We start from the raw sequence: 27,835 nt of genomic DNA, 5'->3' as shown, positions 1-27,835 counted from the left end.
CGCAGAGCTATAGATTTTGAATGGGGATAACCACAGGAGTTAACTTTTGTATGGTAGACTGATTTACAAAAAGAAAAAAGTGTAGCCCAAGCATAATGTATTTGCATATATATAAAACGCTGGAATTGATCAAATTATAACAAAACAGCAAATCAAGTAACAGGATGTAGGTAAACCGTTAGGTTTGTTGAAACAGTTGCAAGAAAGTTCTTGCTTCACATTGCATCCAGTTTTGTGTTAATTAGCTCATGTTGTTTGGCGTCCGCAGAAAAAAATTCTGAGCGAGGGGAGTACAAAGATATTTTCCGTGTTTGTTTACGTTTTAGTACGCCCATGGTCGTTTATAACATTTACTGAAAGCTTGACAATGTTACGTCAGGTGGTTGAGTAATCCGATTTCGATTTCGCTTTGTTAACAAACGTCTGTTCAGGATTTTAGATTATGGAAGAGTATAAAACAAGCAAAGTTTTACTTTTGGCAATTAACAGCCACAAGAGCCAGTCGATTGCGATAATACATGACCACCAGTTAATGTTGTGTTGTATACAAAACAGTTGTACGTAATATAATATGATTGTATGCCAAGTGGCAAGTTGGAAATTTAGTACTCTGCGGAAAACAGGCTTGAGTCGTTGAGATGGAAGTAGCCCTCATATAGTGTCAGACTGTTTGAACGGGAATACGATAAGCTATGTTGATGTGAGCAATTTTGTGTTTAGTTTTGTATCTAGACACTTCAACTATTCTAAAGTGCTTTTTGAGGATAGCGACAAAAGCTTATAATGCAATACAACAAAAGATTAAATTATACACGCTTTCATTATATTTGAATCGATTTTTCTTAATTTTTGTATCAAAACTTAATGAAGGATGGATTTTAGCTTTATTCGTTTAGCAACTCTCAAATGAGTGTTTTTATACACGTTTCTAAAACAAATTTTGTGTTTAGAAGACTTGCAACTTTATAATCTTTGCTGCTCCGCAACGGGTACTGAAGAGTCATGTCAATGCAAAGCCAGTGTGATGTATGTAGGAAGACGTTTGTTGACGAAGAAAATTTGAAGCAACATATGATTGAGCACAACGAAAAGACATCGTTCGAGTGCACGATTTGTGACATGACGTTTCAATCGTCATCGTGTCTCCAAATTCACGCTTTTACTCACCTGAAGAGTCATCCATACAGATGTAAGTACTGTGAGAAAACACTCAGTAACATTGAAACATTCAGACGTCACGTTCTCACGCACACCCAGACAAAAAGAATACACGAATGTAATATTTGCGGAAAGAATCTATCTCGCAGTTCAACCTTAAAGTCACACTTGAGAAATCACTTCGATAGAAAGAAGTACAAATGTGACGTGTGCGAAAAATCTTTCGTCACGAAACTCAGGCTCACAAGACATATGGATACGCACGCCACAGTGAAGCGGCACCGATGTGATGTCTGTGAAAAACGGTACACCTGTCGAACAAGTCTTCTCAGACACGCTCGAACCCACACTGGAATAAAACCGTTCAAATGCAAGTTTTGTAATAAAGCTTTCTTTGGGAAACCATGTTTAACCCAACACTTGAAAATTCACACAGGAGAAAAACCTTTCCAATGTAATGTGTGCCTGAAAAGCTTTACTACAAATTCTAGCTGCAGAGTTCATATGAGGACTCACACTGGACTGAAACCTTTTAAGTGCGAAGTGTGCGAGAAAGAATTTACGCGGAAATCAACTTTGGAAGAACACACGAAAACCCACTTTGTACAAGAAAAGCGTCACCAGTGTTTGGAATGCAAAAAAATGTTCGTCTCCCAAGAACGTCTCCGCCTGCACAAAGTAATCCATTCTACAGATAAACCTTACAAATGTCAGCTATGCAAAAAAGCCTTCAAACTGAAGAATCATTTGCAATCACACACTAGATCACACACTGGTGAAAAGCCTCACAAATGCCACCTGTGCGAGAAGCGATACACTCAAAAGCAAAATCTGGTCTTCCACATTCGCAGCCACACTGGAGAGAAACCCTACAAATGCGACGTGTGTGGAATTGGATTTGTTCAAAAACCGCCACTGAAACGACACATGCGAACTCATGCTGCAAAGTAATTTTGAAAATGTTAGATTCCACGAAAGGAAAATATTGCCCTTTGCTCAAGTTGCAAAATTAAAGGGTCAACTTCACACTCTTTGCTCAAATTTATTTGTGATTTTGGTCGATATAATTTACTTTAAATAAATGATTTTTTGATTTCTGTTGTGAATGATTTTGTTGTATTGACTACAGGCAGAAACACAAACAACGTACAAAACAGACATGTTTGAGGTGTTCTTGTGAACAAAACTTGGCTTTGTGAATTACCCACGTTTGTCAAAACGCTTAGCTGGAAGTAAATGCGAAAAATTTCATAGTTTTGAGAACTTTAAATTAAACTATCGGAAGCAAATATACCTGGAATATGCGTTTTATGCCGTTTATTGCGCATTTTCTCCTCTAGTGGTGTGTGGCCGATAACATTCAAACAGATGATGGCATAAGTTCTTGCCGAAACGTTTTTCAAACATGACAATGTTAACAACAGTATGGGCCAGTCTTTTATTCTCAGAATCAAGTAAATCCGTGAGTTGTGTTCCTAATTTACATCCGTTTTAGTACGAAAAAGTATCCAAACTGTATCTAGAACTTCACCAATATTTGAGAAATGCACGATTATAGAAGCACGTGGTGCGTGGAAAGTGTGCTTGGTGCCATTCTCAATTTTGGGGCTTACCACACCCTGCTGACGTTGCAATCCAGCATTAACATTGTCGATGGTTTGGGTGAGCAGAATATCTCTAGACTTTTGTGATGAGCTCTAAAGTACATCAAAATAACTTCTAGTTTACCAAGAGTTACATATTTGATAAAACTTTTTATTAAACAAGTGTCAACTTATTACAGGTGTGACTTCAGCCACAGCCACATATATTACCACAGTGCTATTCGGCATTATTTGTACGCCTGTGGTTCTCAAACTCCTAACTGCCAAATGGTCATTAGTTGTTGCATACGGTTTTTATTTTCTGTACATCTGTGCCAACTACTTTCCAAGTAAGCAAATGCCTTAAAAGTAAATTCAAACATGTATAAAAGATTTGCACTAACTTGGGAAATGTGTATCTCTTAACACGTTTTTAAACTTAAAAACCCTCAGCCACTTATTGATCAAACAAATCAATTTTTTGCGCCTTAAAGTATGAATGTTTTCCTAATTATTTCCGTTAGAAGATGATTTAACAACCAATTTACATACAGCAACTTTTCAATGTCTCTATGTTGTTGTAGCGCTTTATTTACCGCATTGTAACGATGTGGATTAATTGCCTTCTTTCGTCGCAATTCTCTTTTTCTGGCGTTGCGTGGACTTGCGAAGTCATTCTTAACTTGGTAATACAATAAAGCAGTAAAACGCCTAAATGGTGACCCCGACGAGTCAGAAACGTGTACTACATCGCTTATTGTTGTTTTTTATTCAGATATATACATGCTCACTGCCTTTAGAGTGGTTGTCGGTTTTGCTGAAGCGCTGTCCCGGCCTTCGTTCATGATATATTGCGTTCATTTCGCGTGCAAGTACGCCAAACATGAAAACAGGCCGATTGATAATTACCAAGGACAATTCATGAGCTACTTCTACCTCTTCATTCGCGTTATGGCGGTAATATTGCAAGCACCTTGGTTTTCTTTTTAATTTAAATATACTTCTAATGATTTGCAGGTGATCAGCAACCTTACAGTTTATTGCATTCTGTACGTTGGAAGACCAACCGCATTGTTCTCCTCAAACAAAACTGCGTCCTCCAGACAGCATGATTATTCTGTTTGCGGTTCAAATGACTGCCAGGATCCCAACGTAACGCGTGAGAGTCTGGCGCAATACGTTCCATCCCAAATTACTCTGCATATCCTGTTAGCCGTGTTTGGGGCAATGGTTTTGGCTATTTATCAAGTTTTGGCTCTGATCATTCACGTTGCTTTCGTTGAGAAATCGAACCTTAATGATGTCACAAAGAAAATGAACGAAACCAAAAGCGTTGTGTCAGGATCTCGTGACCAAACTTCTACGCACGTTACTTTTCATGACACTCAGTTCAACGGACCACCTGACACTTCGCAGTCTATTCCCCTTCCCAAACCATTTAACGACGGCTCTACAGATATTGTAATTCAAAACAAACAAAAGGTTTGTTCCAGATTTTGGGCAAATGCAAATTTCTGTTATACAGCTAAAAATATAACCACGCCATGTGGGACACGGTGTATGTGTTAGGGTAAAATGTACAAACAATTCTCTTGGAACCAATGTTTCAAATACGTACATATTATTCAAAACGATGGTATCTTTTATTACAGGGCACTGTTAATCTTGCAGTTTTTTCTGTAAGAGACGCGTTTACTCAAATGTTCAAAACAAACCAACTTTTGATTATTCCTCTCAGCTTTTATACCGGAATACAGCAAGCTTTTGTATTTGTGGAGATGTCAAGAGCTTTTGCTTCATGCATTCTTGGTATCGATCAGGTATAATTAAAAACAGACTTGCGAGTAAATCCTAGCCTATTTCTATGGCATGGAGGACAAAATGCTTATAATTATAAGTACTCGCTGTCGATATAATGGTTTACCCTATTACTATCACCCCACAAAACTTTCTGTGGGCCAGATTAACCGAAGGCATGCATCGAATAGAAGGAATAAAACATTTTGTTATATGACAGTTGTAGGTTTTAGGAAACTTAAACTTGTCTTAAGTTTTCAGTATTTACAACAAACTAGACCAACAATACAGGAATTGACAATTGCCCAACACACACCGTAATCCACATTTAAGCCGCTTTTTGATTTGCAGGTAAGTTTATGTATGATTGCCTTCAACGTTGCAGCCACAATTGTGACAGCTTTGGTGGGAAAATTGTCGTCCAAAATTAGAAGACAAACTTTTTTACTCGTGTCGATGTTAGTGGACATTAGTACTTCTATTGCCTTTATATTTTGGTCTCCAGCGGAATCCACCAAGTGGTTTGTTTACTGCTTGTTTGCTTCAACAAGAATAGGAAATGGAGTCCGCATTCCTATGAGCACAGGTACAAATGCAACCTTAAAAACCTGATTTATAACCAGGTGGTAAATGTATATGCGACTTCCAGTTCAGTGATCTAAGGTACACATATACTAGCTTGTCAGTGTCAGATAGAGTCATGTCAAGGCCATAATGCACTTAAGACTTTGGTGCCTATACGTGTAGTTCTCTATAGAAATAATAATAAGCCACACAACGTTTCCATTAAATTTAAACTAACCAACAGAAAAAAAAACAATGACTATTTTTTGAAAGTTTCTCTAACAGTTGAAAAGTTATATCCCAACAGCACGTGAATGATAAATATGTGGCGCTCCCTTTCAATGGTTGCCAGACTGTAAATTTTTCTGCACTTGCATCAAAAAGTAGGTTTTAAAAGTAACTGTGTTACAAATGCCGCGTCTGCATAGAAATTAACCTTTCACGACCCTACCAAATATTAGCGAGTATATTTGTTAGATGCCCATGCTGCCTTCTTTCCCAATGATCAAGAGCAGACAATGGTGGTGTGGGCGTTCTGGTATTTAAGTGGCCGTGCATTTCAATTTGGTTGGAGCACAGCGGTTTGTGTCAAGTATAAGGTCTACTTCCAAATTGCTCTAATGATGACCAGCATGATTTTTTACTGTAAGTTATTGTAATCATGAATAGTTTACAAATTCACTGACTCACCTTTTTTCAGATGTCGCCGAGCATTTGCACCGGAAAGAAATGCGCAAAAGTAATAAAGCGTAAAGTACATTGGTGGTTAAGCAAAATCTCAAAGGATCATACTGCAATTTAAACCTTCTTTTTAATTTGGAATATTATTTTTATTATTAATTTTTCTGGAGTGCGTTGCTTTTTAAATGCCTATTTATCAAGTTTTTAGTCATTTTTTAAAGGGATTCACACTCCACGCAATACGGCATTAGAGTTACCTGGTAAGGAGGTTACTTTTAAACAAGTCGAAAGTATGCCCCTTAAACTGCTATGTATAATCCCATGTAAGCTTTTTCTCAGTTTCTGATGAAACGAATAGCTTTTGCTGACAAACGAAACGTGTTTTCTTGTTTATTTCACCCTGCGTTCTCTCAGTCAGTTCAAACCATGAGCAAGTTTCCGTACGGGATCGGCAAACTTTTCTGTAACGTGTTGCCAACATTTATCATTCAGCGCACTGCACCATATTATGTAAGAGGCAACAACTTTTAGTTGAACAACGTTTCTCCGATTACTTCGTATATCTTAGCGTATCCCATGATATTACGGACGCAGAAACAGTTGTCGAATGTATTCTAGGAAAGGGTAAATGCCAAACTTTCTGAAAATAACGTATGTAACTTGCAAATGTATGCACTCCTTGCTGTCCTGTTCCCTATCGTTTTGAATGTACTAAAGGCCTTGAAATGACAGTATGCGGATAATTTTGTGATGACTGTATTTCAAATACGTCAGAATACAACTTAGCAGGCAATAAATTCAATAGGAGTTTCTCAAAGCATTTTTTGAAAAAATTAACGTTAATTCAATGTGAACTTTAAAGTTTAAGTTTGAAGAGGTTCTTTACCATCTAAACGACTCTTGGTTTAACTGTAACTGTAGTCCGCAAAACCTGATAAAATAAAGCATGTGGAAGTTGCATTTGAGTGCAAATGCCTTAAATCACTACTTACTATAAGCTACCATGCTGATCACCAACAGAACGAGATGGAAATAAATCTTGTACCTTACACAAATTGCCGTACTCCAACCAGCTTGCAAAGCAAAACCGCTGACATAGCATAGCGACCAAATCAACATGGCAGGTTCCTGATTGTCAGGAAAGAAGGCAGCTTGAGTTGCTTCAAATGGACGAAAAACAAGTAAATGAACAATTTTGAAAGTGAATTGAAAATATACCTTTGCTTATGTTAATCTTCCACAATTAATTTAAACGTTTAAAAATCTTTGTTATTTTATTATTGCGGAATATATCACAGCTTAAATCATTCTAGGAACTTGGCATCTTATCATCACACAACCCCAAAAACTAAACACAATTGTGACCTTTAATTTTCATGCAAAATATAGTCTACCTGCACTGATGGTCGTTCGAAGTCCGTTTGCAATCCCTATCAAGCCGAACAAACAGTAAACAATCCACTTGGAGGATTCTGTTGCACTCCACAGCAAGATAGTTAAGAATGTTCCAATTTCAAGAAGTGTGCATATTAATAGAGGCAACTGCCTTCCATGCTTTCTCGTAATTTTGCCAACATGAATTGCAACAAAAGCATCAGCGGCACTAAATGTCAACATGCACAAAGGTACCTTTAAATTAATGTATTTTAGGAGACGCCTAGCAGGTGAAAACTGTATAATATACATATACCGAAATATGTATAATAATATACCGAAAATAAATATATTCCAGTAATTACCTGATCAACACCAAGAATGCATGAAGAAAGGGCTCTCGGCATTTCGACGTAGACAAACGACTGAACCAAACCAAGGCACAGTGATGTGGGGATAATAAGAAGTTGTTTGGTTTTCAACATTTGGCGAAATGTACTTTGAAGAGAATGTACAGCCAAGCGGCGATATCCCTAGAAAATAATCTTTTGCATCAGCGCAATCATATGCTTGAAAACTTCAAAAAAACTGTCGCACGAAACATTACATAAAATTTTGTCTTTTGGACTGCGACATCATCAGTTTCTGTCTTGATTGATTCATTGCATGGTAAATCGTGTTGAATATGTGGTCCCTTGGACACATTGTTACTGCATGGTGTCTGAGAAGATGCTTCCGGAAATATTGGTATTTCATCTAAAACTATATTATTGTCGAAGCTTCTCAGAGTACCGCGTTTAGTTTTGTCATCAACTGTCGAACCAACATTTAATTCAGATTTTTCTACGAAATATCCCTGAATTGTTGCAGCGATCAAAACCAGTCCCATTAAAACACCGAGCGTGATGTAAAGTGTAGTTTGAGAGGGGACGTATTGCATCAGATTTTGTTGCGTCACATTCGGGTCTTGACAGTCGTTGGCTCCGCAAAACGAATAATCCCGTTGCTGTGATGTTTTGTTTAGGTTTGTTGAGTTGGTATTTGAAACACTGGAGGATCTTCCAATATAGAGAATGCAATAGATCACAAGGTAGCTCAAAACCTGAAAAAGGTTTCGCACTATCAAATTAATTCTTACTTCCGTCAAACTTTCTGCCCACAACCAAAGTACACTTCACTTACCGCCGCAATATGAAAGATACAAGAAAAGTAGCTGAGAAACTGGGCGTTGTAAAAATCGTATTTCTTATTTTGTAACTTGGCGTACTTTCGTCCAAAATGAATGCAGTATATCATGAACGAAGGCCAAGTGATAGCTTCCGCCACTCCCAAAATAACTCCACTAACTGTCAACAGGTAGATATCTGTATATATCGTTAATTGTTGAAAAATACCATGTAGCACACTAAAATTTAAAAATTTTATTTTAACTTCTATTCTAGTTTTTTGATTTACTATTAACATCAGTTATTGACCCTTAACATCATAAATGAACTTGTTTATAAGTTGGAATCACGCAAGAGTCGATTTCGATTCAAAGTCTGCTTATCAAATTTAAAAGCTCAAATACGGCGTTTCAAGGTTGTGGGCAAGTTATGACATCCTACCAAAAATCACGTCAAGTAGCGACGTCAAGCAGTTCGCGAAAGCAGCAATTGATACCGTACGGCTAAACAGCAACGAAATAAAACATTACATATTTTCAGCACCGCTAAATTCACAGTGAGCTGATATTAAACTGTTTTAGGGTTATGTGTTAGGGGATAAATCATTATTATTTTAAACAGTTACCTCTAATTTTACATGAGTTTCAATTGTGAAAATGCGGTGACGTAACTTTTACAGCCTGCCCAGACCTCTCTAGTGACGTAATTTCGGGTTTCCCACAATTGAACACTATACCCGGCAAATGTAAACAATGTGTCGATTCAGATCAGCAAGTTTAATTTTGATCGTATTTTTTTCGATATTGCTGTAGGAAATTACTTACAAATGTACCCTTGTTTGGTCTTATTTTTACCATAAGTATTGCCGTCGTACGTCTGATTCGAAATCAACTCAACGGTGAACACGGTAAAAAAAACGCGGCAAACTTAAAACCGTTACCGAAAAGGTTTGCTTTGCAAAGTACTCGAAATCTGTCGATGAAATTAGACAAGCATCAAAACCATTACGTTTAACAAGCGCATTAAATTTTCCGTGAAAGTCGAAAATTATTATGTTTCCTTAAAAAAATTTACTTGGGTAGTAGTTCGATCCGATATAGAGAACATTAATGCAGTAGGCAGCAGTAAGAGAGCGTTTGACACCGAAAAACTGGAAAGCCAAAGGCGTGCCAATAATGGTGAATATAGCTGTAGTGGAGTAAAGAGCCGTAGCAGATGTGACTCCTAAATATAAAGCATCGAAACGACATTGATAGAATATGTTACTGGAAAAAATTGTCAGACAATACAAAGTTACGTGTATGACATTGGAGCATTCACAGCAGCGCAAATCTAATACCTAAAAGAAAATATTTTCGAGTAGAGTGTTTGAGTGGGGAAACTATATATATTCGTGGTTTACAATCTGCATTACAGGCAACAAAAATTTAAAAATTGGGATTTAACCAAACTTGCAGATGCAGGTCTATAGCGATCACAATCCTGCTGTAAAAAGCTACTGCGTTTTTGTGTATTATAGGCTGTGGTTGTTGTGTTCGAAAATGTAATTGCTACTATTTGCAACAAAATACTCAAGAACCTCTGACATACCAACACCGTTAACGATGTTCACACTTGACTGCAAAGTGAACAGGGAGTTGAACGAACCCATGATTAGAACAACGCCAACCATAAACAACCCGAACTTGAGCTTCACATTCCTTTTCTCCCGTCTGTACATCGGTTGCGCTGGTTGACTTTCCATGGTTGACTTTTCGTTTGTGAAAAAGCTTACAAACTAAATATAATATTGTGTATAAGCTGCATACAGATGGCCACTGTTTCGACCTGGCCGTCCGTATGCAGCTTATACACAATTCATATTATTGGCTCCACATTGCTTAAATATAATATACCTTTCTTTGGCGAGGTTTTGAGTTGTATTGATATCACAGACACTAAAGAACAAATATTTCAGTCACATTTCTGTTGCTACGATTGCATCGAAAGCAATTCTGCATGTGATGAAAAACATTACAAATATTATTTCCCAACACAAATTACTCCTTGCCAAACTTGTTGCCTCACTCTAACTTCGCCATTGAAGCTCACAGACCCAAAACTGCAAATTCATGGGAATCGTCTACCATGACCAAATACGCACTGAACGGTTTACCAAGCACTTTTGCATTCAATAGTATATTATAATATCGGATGCAAAGTAAGAAGTAATTTACAAACAGGCGAACATTCCTGTTCGATTACATCTGATTGTTTTAGGAATTTAAGAATAACACACTCAACATGATGCCTGTGACGAACAAAACCAACGGTATATACCGTATATGATTTCTATGCACTTGCTTGGTTCATTTATGCATGCAAAACTTGTGTCGTGTTTTGACGCGTCAGCTTGCAACGTTGGTAAGCGCATCAATTTTAATCTAATTAATTTGTCAAATCATTCGCCGGAATAAGAATAGAGCAGCCAGGAATAAGATTGAGGCTACTTGGAATGTTGCGACCTATTATGTCAAATATGAGTCTCGATCGGGTCTTAACAATATTATTTATGATTGATGGAAATCCTATTTGAATAGCGCATTTGACATTAGATCGCACGTGAGTTCTAATTGTTGTGTTTTCCTAACCTGACTTTAATTAACTCTCGATGCAAACACAACACCAATATTTATTTACCACGAACAATTTTGGATACGAAATTAACATGCGCAATTATACCAACGCCAAACTGAGTGAATTTACGCCCAAACGTCCAGACAGAATTGAACAAAACCGAATCACAAAATAGTAACTATTAACTCACTGCAAACCACGCACACCCATTATATGAAGCGAGAATACAAAAGACCAACGGTCAGCGGACAGTTTAACAAAGACAGGTCGTTTGAAAGACGATACAGGACAGTCACACAAGAAAAACGTCTAGCGTCTCCAAGCGCCTAACGTCTCTACGCTACCAAACCAAACACTTCAAAATGGCCAATGAAATCGCTTGACAACGCAACAGTTGCTTGGAAACTACACATGTCTTAACATTAATATGACACCAAAACAGTTGAGAAACAGTTGGAAAGGACACATAGGACACAAATCACGTGAATACACAACCGTTGCTAACGCTACAGTTTGAAATGAACACGCCTGGCAAGACGACCCTACTTATGACTTTACCCAAACCAAATGATGAGAAATCCCGAACAATGACATACTGGCCATGCAACCTACTTCCATAAATGCACATTGGTATGTAACGTAAAATTACGTCACATGGAATAAGATCAGATACATAAATTTTCCAATGTTTAGGGTTTTGTTTGCGCTAAGGAGGGATGCATCAGACAAGCACTTTACAGCAATGCCTTTCCTGTCATCAGAAACTCATTTTGACGTGATATAGAAATTCTCCACCAATACAGAAAGGAGTTAATTTGTACACTTTTTTAAAGTCCTAATGTTAAATTAACCTAATAAGGTTCACAGGCTTCGCAGCCAAGGCATTGCAGCGAAGCTGATTCAGCCACATTTCCCGACAAATCGTAGTGAGATTTGAATAATCAAACTCCCGGTGAGGTTTGAACTCACGACCAGGCTAAACGCTCTTAACAACTGAGCTAGAGGAGCTCAGTGGTCTCACGGGGGTATATTGTGGCCAAAGTACACCGGTGCGCAAGCGCACAACTTGCAAGGCCATCTTTGCATACTTTGGGGATCTTCACCACCGTTATCAGACATAGCAAGGCAGGACTGCGCAGGCCCTTTATATTTGGCGATCCTGCCTTGCTATGAGAAAGCATGGTAATACTTCTGCGTTAACCTAATAACTCTAACATTTTAGTTTCCACAATGATTACATCCATCTCTTTTCGCAGATATCATTTCGCCTATTTTTGTTATCTTTCGCGCAACTAGGTTACACTTAGGCTATATTGGCCTTTTTATGTAAAACAATTCTGTTTTCATAAACGGTGTTTATTGACAAACTCCAGGAAGAATTATACATACAAAATTTACGTCACGCATGCAATCGAAAAGGCATTCTGCACAGAAACTGTGCTGCACGATAAAAACTCGTAAAGTGCAAAATAAATTAGGAAGTGTACAAGTGACTTGCAAAATACAACGTGAGAAAAGCGTGCTCTACTGCAACTTGCCATATTAGCTCAAAGTTTTGCGTACAAAAGTATTTTGTAGTTAATAGCAGCTTCCGTTTCGTTTTCCAGTTCATTCGGGAAAACCTTCACGTCCAATCCAGCTGGCTGGAAATCCTTGTATTTCACCGACTTCACCCTTATGTAACCATTTGAATTGAAAAGGCGGCGGGCGTTGCGGGAAGTGCAGGATGCCACGATAAAATTGTGCTTCCGCTGGAACAAAAGCTTCTCTAATTCGTTGAGAAGTCGCCGAGCAAGACCCATATTTCCGTATTCTGGCCTAACACCCATGGGACCCAAATGAACGTACGACTTGGGATTCAAGCAGCGACAAAAATCTTCCTGCACCTCGTCGTAAAACTTCAATATCCCCACGATTTGTTCGGTCGGGTTGACACCGAGATCCTTTAAAAGTGGCACCGATTTAACTTCAGGGACATATTCGTGGTTCACCCGGCTCATTAACAATCCCACAAGGCGGCCGTCTTTGTCGAAGTAGCCAACTGCCGTTTTCTCTTTCAAAGACTTCTTGATGCGAATGTAATGGTAAGGCAAAAATTCCCTGTTGGATATGCCCGCAAGTTTGTGTACTATCTCTATGTTAATGTAACATTGCTCGACGAAGCGCACAACCTCCTCATAATCTTCCTCCTTCAAATGCTTTAACGTCAGGTTTTCCATTGCAAAATATGAAGCTTTGATTCCTGCAAAATCCTTCCAAGTATTGCGATGAATAGTTGGCACCACTGTGGTCGTCCCTTTCTTTTATGCCCATTTCGAACATGTGTTGAAAAAGGTTAGGAAAACTTGAAGAAGTCTCTCCGCACGATGGGGTTCGTCAAGTTGCGGAAAATAGAGTAACAAAGATTTGTAACTCATTCCTAACTTTGCAACATTATTTTGATGAGGTTGCACGTTTCCTGTTTAACTTCTGCATCAATAATTTGTGTTTTATGCAAAAACGGCGATCATTGATGAAGAACGAATGTAATACGCGCAAAAACAAAACAGCGTTTAAAAAAGCTGCGATTAAACATAACATCGAAAACTTAAGCATTAATTTTAACCAATATTGAGTCAAATCCAACTCCACGATATTATCGCAATGTAAACCAAATAAAATCGATTCTTTCCATTCTTTGGTTTTATTGCATTTATGATAATAACCTGTAGCTTTTTAGAAGTTTTGTCACGTTTTACAGCAAGAAATCTAGTTGAATAAGCAGTCTCAAAGACTGGTTTTTGCTAACATAATCACACTATTAACTAAACCAAATGTTATCTATTTTTATATTTAAAATAACAAAGAATTCAAGAATTATTTGCAAATAATCGATGTGGATTCTAACGTTTACTGAATAAAGGATCGGAACCAAAAGCCTCCCCTTTCAAAAAGGAAGCAATCACAAAAAGCACTTGCTTTGCAAACAGGGCAAGCCTGGTTTGTCAAGCAAACCAAATCCAAAAAACTTTTTTGCAAACCAGGCTGATCTTGTATCTATAGCAAGTCCTCTTGGTGTATGTGATCGATATGGAATTTGGCTGGTCCCCTAACCCTGTGGTGTCAACAATTTATTTTACTACTTTCACGCCCCCCACTTTTTCCGATTCTTAACGCGCGACTGAGTTGCAAAATAAGGAAGCCTTCCCTTTGTTTTCCGCGACAAACACGCTGTCGAATTTCGACGAACGGTCAAAATATACCCTGTAAAAGCGCTGAGCTCCTGTAGCTCAGTTGATAGAACGTTGGGCCTAGTTAGCCCAGGGTCGCGAGATTAAATATCTCCGGGAGCTTGATTTTTCAGGCTCCGACTTGTCAGAAAAAAGTGGCTGATCCAGCTAAGTTGCAATGTCCGGGTTGCGAAGTCTGTAAACCTAATGATAACCCAAGTTAATTTAGGATAGCATTTATGGCTACGAGTATGTTCTATTTTGCAAAAAGTAAAATGGGATGGGGTCACTTTCCGATTCTTAACGCGCCACTGAATAACAAGGAAGCCTTCCCTTCATTTTCACTATTCCTCACAACAGACAAACAACACGGCCGAGTTCTGCGAACGCTTGACAAAAATCCCAAGGTTCGTCACTACTTTCCAACCGGACAGAACAAGGTCAATAATACTATGAAAGGTAAACGAGACAATCTATTGGGACGGGATTCCTTTATACTAATGTGACGAACCTCTGGTAGCTATGGCTGCGTAAAATGATTTTAACTATAAAATGATTCAAAGAGTGCATGTAAAATTGTAACTACCTTCGTGCTAACGTGAAGAACCTCTGTATCTATTGCTAATGAAAAAAACTTGTAATAAAATTGGAGTAGCTGATCACTCTGCTACGTATTGTTGGGGAATGTGAGTAACTAGAATATTAGCAAAGTATGAACAAATTCTTGTGCATTGCCTGCTTGAATATCAGTGTTTTCGGGTTCCAAGGTCCTGATTGGGGCGGATGGAAATGTAGACACAGAATTCCAAGTACGAAAATTAAGCAAAAGGTTAGCTGTCTATACAGTAGCCGCTCAAAAATTACTTTCTACTGGACAAAGTAATTTCCGAGGCCTGAGAGTAAATAGATCCTTCAACTGAAAGGTCCACTTAGTGTCGCTGACCCCTGCCCAACGGTGCCGTCGGTTCTGTGATCATTTCCTTCTTTCAGCAAATGCAACAGTGAATGGTAAAATATACAGGTGTGCCATGTTCAAAGATTTTCGACAGTCAACCATTGACAGCTTACGTCGCCGCAATCACTATTTTTATGCAATAAGGGCAACATATTTAAAGGAATCATCTTTGCACAAACTTTAATTTTATGTGTAAAAAAATGCACAAACTTGACGTTTGTATTTCACATGGGCTTGAAATCCTGACTTTCGGTCAAGGATGGGTTGAACCCCATCTGCCCCGCATCTGACCAAGTTTTATTAAACATGCCAAAAGCTGATGTCGCACATTAGTAGTTAAATTACTTTCACGTTGCAACCAATTTTATGTCAGTGACGTCATCTGCGATAAATATTTTGAACGTAGGTTTTTATGTAAAAAAAAACAACTTACGAACGGTAATAGCTAAAAAGGAGCTTATCAGGTCCAGGTGGAGAGGCCAGTGAATAAGAGATACCATGAACCCACATTTAAAGAAAATAAATTGCAACTTGTTTCGAAAGCACACAAATCTTACACATTATGACAAGACGATTAGGTGGAAATATCCATAATATTGCTGTGCAGGTCGTGAAACTCTATCTTATACTCGTGCTGAATACGCACGGATGGGCGGTTTGAAAAACCCAAGAGTTCTGTAGAATACGAATGTCTGTAGAAATGTGTTTTTGAATATAAGGCAAAAACGATTATGTGAACTAACTGGCTTTTTCCATCCGCTTGCTGTCGCGCTGGATCCTAATTTTAAACCGACTCAGTATATTCTAGACCAGACCATTGAATACAAAGTAGCAAAACGTAAACAGTCATCCGAAAAAGCTTTATTTTCTGTTATTTTCTAGGCACAAACATGCCAAAATGAAATTCAAATTACTATTCGGAAACCAACTTGTTCCATGACAATAAAAGGATTCGATATTTTGTGTATTTGTGGTCACGTAGCAATTCCTTTTGCGCTCGATGTTTCACGACTTAGCGGTGGTCACGTGACATATAGCCAATAGACAAATAGTAATTATTTACACAGGGGGCATGTCGTGCAGACTGTTTCTCAAATTGCGATAAATGGGTGGAAAGAAGGTTTCCCTATTATCATTAGGTGCAAACCCATGTGCGTTTATATGAACAGACTCGATGAAGTATCCTCTTGTACCTGTCCTTTTTTTCCGGTCCAGAATTATCTGCACGACATGCCCCCTGGTTGAACGTGATGGTCTTGTGCACCTCGAGGCGCTATGCTTTAGACCTCGGTATCGTCCTGTTGGCGCGCATTTTCTATTAATGGAGTTCCCCCCTCCCCGCTTCTTAGCTTGTGTTGTTTCTTTCGCCTTTTTGCCTTTTTTTGCCCTTTTTTGCTTTTTGCGCGCGTGACTATTTATCGCCGTGTGGGCGTTTTTACTTCATTATCCTGATGAAGGTTTGTTGTATAACAACCGAAACGTCGAACAAACAAGTTTTTTCTTTTGCCAGAAGAGCTTTTAATTACTAAATAGTATGCCTGGCAGCGTTAGCAACAAACCTTAACTTTACTGGCGATTGATGTTGGAAACTGCAAGTTCTTTCCCACGTTTGGGCATTAGTTCTAACCATACCTTTTCCCTATCATTTATCGCAGTGCGTTGATTCCGCAGCCATTCACGTAGAAAACACGTAATAATACCTATATCCTGAGTGATTTGTCACAATACCTGTAATTTCGATGGATGTGTGATGTTATGAGACCGTGCGCTAATTATTTAGCAATCTCATATTCCGATAAGAACGCGAATTTATTCGGACTTTTTTTTCGTTGAAGGTTTTCCTTAAATACGAATAACATAATTTTTTTTACCCGTGTATGCGATAACATTTTTTTTTCATTTTCAGCATACGGATGTGTTTTTCGGACAGCAATATTTTTCACGGTGCTCGTTGTGGCACGCACATAGTAGATATTTTAACAATTGTATTTACTGTAACATTTGACAAAAACCTAAAAAAAAATCAAAACTGAAGCAGTTTGGTGTTTTATATGAAGTTTAAGCAATAACCCAAAAGCTTGTATTGCAAAGAACTCAACAACACTTAAAAGCACTATAACTCACATAATTTTGATATCTAAGCGCTTGACGGTCTGCAGAATTCTCATAGCGATGGCTAACGCTTTGCCTTGACCTTTTCAATTCATAGTGCATTGCGTGGGAGCAGAAAGGAACCTTGTTTGCATCTTTAAGATTCAGCAACACTAAAAAGTTAAATGATGCGCATCGTGGTTCCACGGCGCTTCATTGAATAACAACCACAAAATCTCATGTAACTTTTGTGTGTAACTGAGATAGCAGCAGCAAACTCCAAAGTTTACCAAAGGGAAGTTGCACAAATGCGAAACAGCTGTGTTTTTTAATTTTTACTGCTATCTTATCACAAAAACATATTGGTATCAATTTATTATGTTCAATAGCATAGAGAAAGGTTCATGCTGCTATGACTGAAATGAAGAGTAAAAGAATCGTGCTGTTATTGTAGATATTAAACATTAATTTTGTGTTTGAAAGTACGTCAGAAGATGTTTCGTTTTTTCTTACTTTTGTGGTGTTTAAACTCTGCCAAACCTATAGTAACAAAAAACGTAGTTACAATACCGTGAATGCAAATGGTGGGGTCATTTAAACTTACTGAAGAATGCCATGTCGATAGTAAAGCAAAGTTGTAAGACCGGGCTTTTGGGCTTGGGTTCGGGTCAAAAATGTGGGATGGGGTCACTTTCCGATTCTTAACGCGCCACTGAATAACAAGGAAGCCTTCCCTTCATATTTACTCTTCCTCACAACAGACAAACAACACCGCCGAGTTCTGCGAACGCTTGACAAAAATCCTAAGGTTCGCAACTACATTCCAATCGGACAAAACAAGGTCAATAATACTATGAATGGTAAATGAGACAATCTATTGGGACGGGATTCCTTTATACTAATGTGACGAACCTGGTAGCTATTGCTGCGTAAAATGATTTTAACTATGAAATGATTCAAAGAGTGCATGGAAAACTGTAACTACCTTCGTGCTAATGTGAAGAACCTCTGCATCTATTGCTAATGAAAAAAACTTGTAATAAAATTGGAGTAGCTGATCACTTTCCTGCGTATTGTTGGGGAATGTGAGTAACCAGAATATTAGCAAAGTATGAACAAATTCTTGTGCATTGCCTGCTTGAATATCAGTGTTTTCGGGTTCCAAGGTCCTGATTGGGGCGGAGGGAACTGTAGACACAGAATTCCAAGTACGAAAATTATGCAAAAGGTTAGCTGTCTATATAGTAGCCGCTTTAAAATTACTTTCTACTGGACAAAGTAATTTCCGAGGCCTGGGAGTAAACAGATCCTTCAACTGAAAGGTCCACTTAGTGTCGGTGACCCCTGCCCAACGGTGCCGTCGGTTCTGTGATCATTTCCTTCTTTCAAATGCAACTGTGAATGGTAAAATATACAGGTGCGCCATGTTCAAAGATTTTCGACAGTCAACCATTGACAGCTTACGTCGCCGCAATCACTATTTTTATGCAATAAGGGCAACATATTTAAAGGAATCATCTTTGCACAAACTTTAATTTTATGTGTAAAAAAATGCACAAACTTGACGTTTGTATTTCACATGGGCTTGAAATCCTGACTTTCGGTCAAGGATGGCTTGAACCCCATCTGCCCCGCATCTGACCAAGTTTTATTAAACATGCCAAAAGCTGACGTCGCACATTAGTGGTTAAATTACTTTCACGTTGCAACCAATTTTATGTCAGTGACGCCATCTGCGATAAATATTTTGAACGCAGGTTTTATGTAAAAAAAAACAACTTACGAACGATAATAGCTAAAAAGAACCCAAGAGTTCTTTAGAATACGAATTTCTGTAGAAATGTGTTTTTGAATATAAAGCAAATACGATTATGTGAACTAACTGGCTTTTTCCATCCGCTTGATGTCGCGCTAGATCCTACTTTAAAACCGACGCAGCCATGTGAAATGGTATCGGTAACACCTTCGTCACGGTATCATCGGTTCTTTGAATTGAAAGGTTCAGTTGGGTTAGTGATCCCAAATATGTTCATACCAGATTTATATGAAGAAATGAATAGAAATAATGTGGAAAAATTCACTGCGTAGAAAAGTTTGCTTGAACAATGTGATTGTACGCTCCGACGCTGCAACACTCTTCAAAATCACTGTAAAAACCGGTATATTTTTGTGTACACTCGAAGCAAAGCACCAATTGTAGTTTCATTCCAGTAATATATTTTAGACCAGACTATTGCATACAAAGTAGCAAAATCTAAACAGTCAACCGAAAAAGCTCCGAAAAGTTATTTTCTAGGTACAAACATGCCAAAATGAAATTCAAATTACTATTCGGCAACCAACTTGTTCCATGACAATAAAAGGATTCGATATGGTCTTGTGACATATCGCCAATAGACAAATATTAATGATTTACACACCAGTTAATTGGTTTGGGCCGATGAGCTACTTGAGGGCGCTATGGCTAGTAACCATGCCCAGACAGCTTTAATGATCATTTAAACAACATGCTTTTTATTGCAGCCAAGCCGGAGCGAGATCTGAAACTTCACCGGGAGCTTAATTTCTCTCTCTCCTCTACTTGTCGGGAAATGTGGCTGATCCAGCTTGGCTGCAATGCCTTGGCCGCTAGACCTGTGAACCTCATGTTCTGTATTCGTTTGTCATAAAGTTCAAGAGCACGTAGTAAAGCAATAAAGAGTTGAAAATATCATGTGCTTGCTTGGAGCTGGGTTGATCAAAATTTAACTTTTGTAGTGAATTGCATTTTTTAGTAAATTTAATCGCACCCTCGCTATTGTGCACAATCGCAAAGTTAAGTATTTGCCTGAGCATTCCATTATGTCCCCCGAAGGACATTTATATGCCCACAGCTGCATAAAGTTCTGCAATCAATAAAAATTTGACTGAGCGGAATGCTGGTCTTGTTGTATTGAGTCTTGACACTTTGACATTCTTTAATGCCGGAAGACAGAAAGCAGATAGATGATACATATTGAAAGAGTCGCCTTGTCAAAGAAAAAGGCACGCAGGGAGCTGTTTATAATCAGCTGATCCAAAGTATCTAGGGTGAATCGTAAATGTCTGGAGGTTATACCTATAAATGTTGTATGATTTGTAGACTTAGATTTTCATCGATTTATTGTTTTTAAACTCTGCAACACCTGGAGAAACAAATTTAAATTTTATTTTTAAGGTTAGAAGTTATATGGCAGTAAAACACAGCTTACTGAATGCTGCCATGCTGAATACCAACAAAATGAACTGGAAATAGATCTTGTATTTTACGCAAACTGCCGTGCTCCAACCAGATTGAAATGCATATCCCATCATCACAAACAGAGACCAAACCACCATAGCTTTCTCCTGATTGTGAGGGAAGAAGGCAGCGTGGGCAGCTGTTAAATGTGATAGATTTCCATGATTACCGTAGAGATTTGCAATGCATAAATAAGTGTTACGTTTCTGTTTTAGATAACACCAATTGAAATATGTACAACAACGCTTTTAGATCATATATGATGTTGGTAATAGTCGACCCACGTATACTGCAGACACAGTATTAAAATTTCCTGTCCATTTGTTAATTTTATTCGAATGATGACAGTCAACGTATCTGTTATCATCAGATGCACTGTAATTAACATCACCGATTGCGCACAAAAATAATTTAAATAAAAAGCACTGATGTACTATACCTGCACTAAGGGGTGCTCGAATTCCGTTTGTAATGCCCATCATACCGAACAAGCCGTAAACAATCCACTTGGAGGATTCAGTTGCGCTCCACAACAAAATGGTTAAACATGTTCCCACTTCCAACAGCGTGCATACCAAAAGTGGGTACTGCAATCCATATTTTCCTGATATTTTCCCAACAAGAAATGCAACGGAGGCGTCAACGACACTAAAGGCCATCATGCACAATGACACCTTATTTAAATAAGTGTCGTTGTAATATGTAGCAACCTGGCAATTACTTTAAATTAACCGTGTGCGCAAATTCAATTTGTGACACGACTTCTTTTGTATGTTAAGGATAAATATGCAAGCACAACAAGCAATACCTGGTCAACACCAAGAATGCAAGAGGATAGGGATCTCGGCATTTCGATGAAAATGAACGCTTGCATTATACCAACAGAAAGCGATGTGGGAATTATGAGAAGTTGTTTGGTTTTCATCATCTGGGCAAATGTACTTTGCAGTGAATGTAGAGCAAGGCGAAACCAACCCTGGAAATAAGGAAATTACATCCATACAATTCAAAAGAAATATCTGTGCATAATATCTAATATGCAGGGCCTGCGCAGTGGGGCGATCCCGCCTTGCTATGCGTAAGCATGGCATTACTTCTGCGTTATCTAATACACAAAATTTTAATTAAATAGTCTGTTCTTCTGGCAAAATAAAAACGTAACTTTTTTAACCGACGTTTCGTTTTCTTGGTGTCGGTTGTATGCTGTACCTGTATCATTACCCTGAGGAAGCCTTGTTGGATAACAGGCGAAACGTCGGTTAATAAAGTTACGTTTTTATTGTGCCAGAAGAACAGACTATTAAATTACAATATGCCTGGCAGCAACAGAAACATAAAACGAAATTTTGCTTTAAATTACAAACACACATTGGATACAAGGTTCTTAGAAGCAGCAGTTTATGTAAGATTACTTGACACTCTCTGCAAAAAGCAAAATCATTTCTTTGACTTTCGATGTGTTTGGAAGATCGAAGTTCATGTTGAATGTGAGGAGGGTTTTCATTCGATGCATCATCACCTGTGTTCGGAGTCTTAAAGGAGATTTCCGGAGGATTCGTGATCAAATAATGTATCTCATTGTCAAAATCGTTTACAGAATCGCCGTTTACATGCGCTTTGATTTCGCTTTCCACTTTTACGTCAGGATCCAAACTTAACGGCTTTTCCACGAAATATCCTTGAATAGTTATAGCGATCAAAACCAGTCCCATAAAAACGCCGAACATGATGTAAAGTGTGGTTTGAGGGGGGACGTACTGCACCAGATTTTGTTGCGTCACATTCGGGTCTTGACAGTCGTTGGCTCCGCAAAACGAGAAGTCCCGTTTATGAGTAGTTTTGTTCGGGTTGGTTAAATTTGTAGGGAGCATTAGAGGGGATCCCCCAACATAGAGAATGCAATACGTCACAAGGTAGCACATTATCTGCAAAAAGAAAGTTCCTTGCAACAAGATCTTTAATAATTTAAGGTTACATTCTCAACATGACATTTCAAGCCACAATATAGCCTACTTACTGACGATGTGAAGAAAATACATGAAAAATATCCAAGAAATTGGGTGCTGTAGAATTTCCTTTTATTTTTTCCAAACCTGGCATAACTTTGCCCGAAATGAACGCAGTAAATCATAAAGGAAGGCCACGTTAAAGCTTCAGCAATCCCCACCAGGACACCACTCACGGTCAACATGTAGATATCTGTATTTATTCAATTTAGCGTTTGTAACTTTCGTCTTTGGAAAAATTACCTTCTGCCACAATGGATCTTATTATACTTTATTTCCGTCCCTGAATAATTGGGTTTGTTTTTTTCTTGCGACACAAGAATGTCATTCAGGGCGAAAATTTTGTTAAACGTTAAACGTTAAAATTAAATATTACTTTTTAACCTCTCTGTTCCACATTATATTACATGCTTGTCAACTGTAAGTACAACGTAGTCTATAAGGTGAATAACTGAAATGTCAATAAACCTACTTGGATAGAAGTTAGAGCAGATGTAGAGAAAGTGGATACAGTAAGCAGCTGTTAGTGCCCGTTTGACACCTAGAAACTGGAAAACTACCGGAGTGCCTATGACGACGAATATTGATGTGGTGGAGTAAAGAGCCGTGGTTGATGTCACTCCTGATTGAGAATCAATGAAAAGGTAGTTATAAATTATTTTTTTACTCGTCATATATTAGTTTCAATTGCACACTTATATACAGATTTATTGTAGCATCACCAATCCCGCATTTAAAAAAACACATATTTTATTGCATGGATTGGGATAGCTGGACAACATATTGCAAAAAGCATACATGCCCTATCTTCGGTAACTGCATGTGTGAAATATACAGAAAGTGTTTATGTATCAAAACTAGAATTGTGGACACAAAGTTGTTCTAGTAACATTTAAAATTGAAGTTTAACTTGTGTCACGCGTGAGAAGTGTTGCCGGTTAGGTGGATTTCATGAAGTAGAAGCATTTTTTGCTGCATTTATCGGGTTAGAATCTACTATATATGTGATAAAACGCAATTAATATATGTCATAAATATCAAAACATATTTATTTCGATATATTGTACCAACGCCATTAACGATATTCACGCTTGACTGCAGAGTGAGCAAGGAGTAATACGACCCCATGGTTAGGACAACGCCAACCATGAAAAACCCGAACTTGAGCTTCACATTCCTTTTCTCCCGTCTGTACGTTGGTTGTGCTGGTTGGCTAACCATAATAATATATGCGAACCAATATCTTTGTACCTGTTTCTTTCAAGCACAGATATTCCTATTTTTTCCCTATTGCTTATTAGATGGAAAAAAACAAATTAGGTGTGAAGTTTAACATTGGCCTCCGTTTGTCTAGCTAGAGGGAAACAATTCCACGACAATTGTTAAACAAAAAACAACATATATAGATCATTAATTTAACTGCAATCCCGATTAAATAAAATTTAGTTTTTTACCCTTCCAATGAACTTCGTTGCGGAGAGGGAAGCTGGAAATTGCGCATGGCTTAGCAAGTTCTACCAAGCATGAAATCGCTAAAAATTGCGCTACGCAACGGCGAGTACGCTGCAGTGTGTAACCTTAAACCGCAATTTTATGTTAAACAAGAACAAATGTTGTCTCTATGCGAAAATATCTTATCATAAATATCTTGCTTGTACATTACGATTTTGTTGATTACAGATTAACATCACTTGACTGTCATAATGTCTCGGAACAAAAAAGCCATAGCTATCATATGCTAATCATAATGGACTGTATGTTTTGCTCATCTTTGCAGTCGCTTGCCCGCTTCAGTGGACGTGAGCACAGTAGGGTTCGAAACGTTCGCTCTGTTATGATCACATATTCTAGCTCTTCTGGCTCAAGTTTTTTGCACCTATCATATGTCTCATATGCGGTGTACTAAATTTCAGCGTCATAAATAAGTATCTTCAGAAAAAAACACCTTGTTCAAGATGCCCTCGGGCGCTAAACTTGTCGCTCGAACTCAGACGCTTCTCCAGATCAGAGCCGGCATTGCAAAGCTTTTTCTCGATGGAGCGTTCGCAACGATGGGTTTGGGCAACAACCAGCAAAGAGTTTGTAAGATCGAAATGGAATAGAAGAGCAAAATGCGTAAGAAACGTCACTCTCGGCTTTATAATAACACGGGTTTTGGAAAATGTGCAGAATTGTTGTACGTTATTTTTAAACAGTGTGGACTATTAGGTCAATAGCATGCGTGGCAAGTATACCTATGCGATTTAAATTGAGGTTTTCATTTAGTTAACTTGCAATGTTCTGTGTATATTTTCCATCTATAGCTTCAGTAAGTCCCTGAAACTTAACGTATGTCGAAATTGCAAACTATTCCCTTGTGTATTGCGACGATAGATAGATAACAAGCCCAGATAGTAATAGTGGCAACCGGCCAAAGAATCGGATTAGAATGCACTTGAAGCAAACATATGGTGTCTAAAGCTGTCTATATTCGGATTCAGTCTAATATTGAATAAACAATTCTTTCGAATCCGAATCCGAATTCAGTACATCCCTATAGTACTAGTTGTTGGTCGAACAACATCATCGTGTTGTATTTTTTTGGTTGACGATGTTTTAATTTCCCATTTGTTGCATGCGCATTCTTGCCAATAACTCCTTTCTTGTCACGGCAATATTTTCGGTGTCATTCAAATCATTTCAACGGTTTTTAAATAAGAGGATCCAAGTGTACAGTGACCCTAATATGTTTGAGAACCCCCGATCTAAGTCTAAGAGACAATGGAAAGAAGAAAACCTACCAACCACCCTAAAGTGAAACTAAACTATGCTTTATTCCGTACCCTGTGTAAAACAAGGTAGGTGTAAACCAGGGTTCGTCATCAGCACAAAAACATTTTGTGTGATTTTTGCGCTAGATCGCTGTTCGAATTCGGGTTTTTCACTGTTGTGTTCATTCCAACCGGGCACACTGAATTGTTATTGTTACCAACATATCAAAGGTCGAAGTACGGGCCATTTTATTTCGTTGAATTGTTGGTTATTTCAAACCAAAATCTTGACTACCAGTGTATGTGCATAGGTATACCTATTTCTACTTTTACTGACCCAAACGTGATTCGATTACAGAATAATCGCGCTATAACCAAACATAATTGGAATTTATTATGCAAACACTAAACGCAACCCTTAAAAATAACGCTCCTAATTCCACCGACGTGTCGTTTTGCGAAAACAACAAACCTTTCATGCAAAAGCAATGACATTAATGGAATAAATAATTCAGTGTAAATGTTTGAAAACGCAATTCTTATAGATTGCCCGACGGTCGTGGACAGGCTACATCCCTCCACATGATATAATATGTTGCAAAATAGGTGGTTTTTATAGTTGTTTAACACAGGGTTTCACAAAGTAGATTCCGCGGACCATTTGGCATATTTATTTGTTAAACCGACAAGGCAATGTGCTTTAAGTAAGGCTGTCAGCCAACGCCTAAGATAAAAAAAAATCGGTATAAGTCCGGGCAATTTATCGAATTTGTGGGTTTGGCATATAGATGAAAGCTCTTGCCTTAATTGGGAAGATCATTACAATACAATAGAACAAGATTATAGGCATGTAAACTTATACTTCCTATTTGTTTCTCACTATGTCAGCAAAACTTAGTTTGGAAATTAGTCCGGCTTGTTCAATGTTTGTGTATTTTGTAATGATTATAACCTGTATTTTATGAGCACTCTGAACCACATCACAAACGAGTTGTTGTTATTGTTGCGGAGTTAAGAACGCCCCACTCTTATTTATTTTTTCCCGTGATAAACGAACTTTCATAAAACATACTTGCCGACAGGTGCGAAGATCCGTATAAAATTATTAAGGGAAAAACCATGCAAAAAACAGATGTTCTTGTTGTTTAGAAGATATCAGTTTAGGTTTAAGAAGTGTTTAATTGTCAACAGAACACAGCAAAGACAGAATAAGGAATTATGCGACCGGGGTCAAACCCCGCGGAAACGGATATGACAAAGAAATAAATACAAAATCTGCTTATATAACTGTGAGGTCATACGAGAAGGGCTTGAGACTGCAAAACGCACACATGAACCCTTGCAGAGAGACAGACGGTGAGCGATAGATACGTTTCTTTCAAATAACTTAAAATAAATTTTATCGATAAAAACATGAAATGATTTGTCCCAACCAACCAAAAATTTGGGAAGACAAGTACCCTGCGTCACCCTCCTGGGATTTTTGGTAATGCTTGTCGTGCATCAGTTGTTTTCGCAACGCCGGTAAAAAGCACGCTTCAATTACTGTAACCAAATCGGCCGGGTTTGATCGATAGGTACCAAGATAAAAGGCGTGGACCTTTATTTGTGAATCCGTGTTTTTGCATTTTCGTCACAAAAATAAACTCTACCGTAACCTTACCTCATTTTATACTTCCGTCTCGCAACAAGCTGGGTCTACCAACTAATATCGTCGTCAATGTTACACCATAGAAGCAAAGTGAGACAGCAACGTTAAACAAAAAAATTAAATGATAAATTAACGCAACAACCATTTAATTTAAAGTTACAATGCTTTTTGCCATGCAGTTTATGTCGGCTACTGTTTGCAGTACATTTCTGCCACAGGGTGAAATGTTTTCTTGAAAGTCCCTTTTCCATGTTTCCAAACTTGGTCGTAACGAAAGTCAACATGGCACAATAAGTGATGAGATTCAAACATTTTAACAATCGGTTCTTTCAATACCGGCATGACATAATGACCTCGGGGTCGATAAATATGGATCCATTTTATGCGTAGCTAGGCTATGTGCAAGTTCTACTGCCATTGTCATCTCTTACGAGGAATTAGGCATTGAATTCTGCGTACAAGAAACGCTTACGCAACGTAACCCTAAATTCGTTACGCAACCCCTAAATGTCGTCCTCGTTTTTCTTGCGCGAAATTGCCTTTCAATTTGGCCCTAGCAGTTGGCGCATGTGGTTCTGATGACCGTTTGCTTCTTGCTGTTTACGCGGTGATGAGTATGCTGCTCAGTGAAGCGTGACGTTGCAAATAGCCTTGCTTCACCACCCTCATTCTGGCAGAATTCTGGCAGAATAATTTTGCAAATTTGCCACATTCTACAAGGTACAACAGGCATTTACTCAAAAATTGTTTTTTTTTGGATTAGAATCAAATTACAGAGATGAGCAAGCAGATCAAACCTCAAAAAACATTTAAACAACATTTTCCGCAGCTGTATCAATCAAAAAAATCGCGAATTAAAAAAATCGCCTGGTTTTGCGATTCAGCATAATGGCGGCATGCGAAAAACTAGTCTAATACAAAGAATTCTGCTCGGCGTTCTGGCAATAGGTGCCAATATTGACCAATATCAAGAGA

General features: G+C 38.2%; 3 protein-coding genes across 3 annotated transcripts; 1 reads left to right on the top strand and 2 right to left on the bottom strand.

Annotated features, from left to right (window-relative positions):
• The first annotated feature begins 2,702 nt into the window (after nucleotides 1-2,702).
• LOC145902058 (protein unc-93 homolog A-like) lies at nucleotides 2,703-5,855 on the top strand. The gene is made up of 8 exons (XM_082989945.1): nucleotides 2,703-2,820; nucleotides 2,942-3,091; nucleotides 3,517-3,698; nucleotides 3,759-4,223; nucleotides 4,394-4,561; nucleotides 4,890-5,124; nucleotides 5,580-5,747; nucleotides 5,803-5,855. The coding sequence occupies exons 1-8, from the start codon at nucleotides 2,703-2,705 to the stop codon at nucleotides 5,853-5,855; spliced, it is 1,539 nt and encodes a 512-aa protein (XP_082846071.1).
• Nucleotides 5,856-6,523: 668 nt separating this feature from the next.
• Nucleotides 6,524-10,272, bottom strand: LOC145906761 (protein unc-93 homolog A-like). Its single transcript, XM_082994215.1, has 9 exons — nucleotides 10,219-10,272; nucleotides 9,914-10,035; nucleotides 9,398-9,547; nucleotides 8,340-8,521; nucleotides 7,765-8,259; nucleotides 7,523-7,690; nucleotides 7,178-7,412; nucleotides 6,776-6,943; nucleotides 6,524-6,714 (listed from the first exon to the last, which is right to left on the bottom strand). The coding sequence occupies exons 2-9, from the start codon at nucleotides 9,993-9,995 to the stop codon at nucleotides 6,689-6,691; spliced, it is 1,506 nt and encodes a 501-aa protein (XP_082850341.1). The 5' UTR covers nucleotides 9,996-10,035; nucleotides 10,219-10,272; the 3' UTR covers nucleotides 6,524-6,688.
• A 9,434-nt stretch (nucleotides 10,273-19,706) lies between these two features.
• Nucleotides 19,707-23,740, bottom strand: LOC145908500 (protein unc-93 homolog A-like). The gene is made up of 8 exons (XM_082995804.1): nucleotides 23,527-23,740; nucleotides 22,932-23,081; nucleotides 22,471-22,652; nucleotides 21,866-22,378; nucleotides 21,262-21,429; nucleotides 20,893-21,127; nucleotides 20,425-20,592; nucleotides 19,707-20,358 (listed from the first exon to the last, which is right to left on the bottom strand). Exons 1-8 carry the CDS (start codon nucleotides 23,678-23,680, stop codon nucleotides 20,318-20,320), a joined length of 1,611 nt encoding a protein of 536 aa, XP_082851930.1. The 5' UTR covers nucleotides 23,681-23,740; the 3' UTR covers nucleotides 19,707-20,317.
• Nucleotides 23,741-27,835: the final 4,095 nt, after the last annotated feature.

This window comes from Ascidia mentula, chromosome 1 (genome assembly GCF_947561715.1).
Source record: "Ascidia mentula chromosome 1, kaAscMent1.1, whole genome shotgun sequence".
Classification (NCBI taxonomy): Eukaryota; Metazoa; Chordata; class Ascidiacea; order Phlebobranchia; family Ascidiidae; genus Ascidia; species Ascidia mentula.
The sequence above is the reverse complement of the archived record's forward strand: the minus strand, read 5'-3'. Positions and strand labels throughout refer to the sequence as shown.

Bases quoted from the DNA above. Each gene is read 5' to 3' on its own strand.
- LOC145906761 (XM_082994215.1), bottom strand. From the start codon at position 9,995: ATGGTTGGCGTTGTTCTAATCATGGGTTCGTTCAACTCCCTGTTCACT. The intron at 9,548-9,913 runs GTATGTCAGAGG...CTTTATATTTAG, and splicing joins GAACATCGTTAACGGTGTTG to GAGTCACATCTGCTACGGCT. The intron at 7,413-7,522 runs GTAATTACTGGA...ATTAATTTAAAG, and splicing joins GCATTCTTGGTGTTGATCAG to GTACCTTTGTGCATGTTGAC.
- LOC145902058 (XM_082989945.1), top strand. From the start codon at position 2,703: ATGCACGATTATAGAAGCACGTGGTGCGTGGAAAGTGTGCTTGGTGCC. The intron at 4,562-4,889 runs GTATAATTAAAA...TTTGATTTGCAG, and splicing joins GCATTCTTGGTATCGATCAG to GTAAGTTTATGTATGATTGC. The intron at 5,125-5,579 runs GTACAAATGCAA...TATATTTGTTAG, and splicing joins CCGCATTCCTATGAGCACAG to ATGCCCATGCTGCCTTCTTT.
- LOC145908500 (XM_082995804.1), bottom strand. From the start codon at position 23,680: ATGGTTAGCCAACCAGCACAACCAACGTACAGACGGGAGAAAAGGAAT. The intron at 22,379-22,470 runs GTAAGTAGGCTA...TTCTTTTTGCAG, and splicing joins GTATTTTCTTCACATCGTCA to ATAATGTGCTACCTTGTGAC. The intron at 20,359-20,424 runs GTAAGCTGTGTT...TTGTTTCTCCAG, and splicing joins ATTCAGCATGGCAGCATTCA to GTGTTGCAGAGTTTAAAAAC.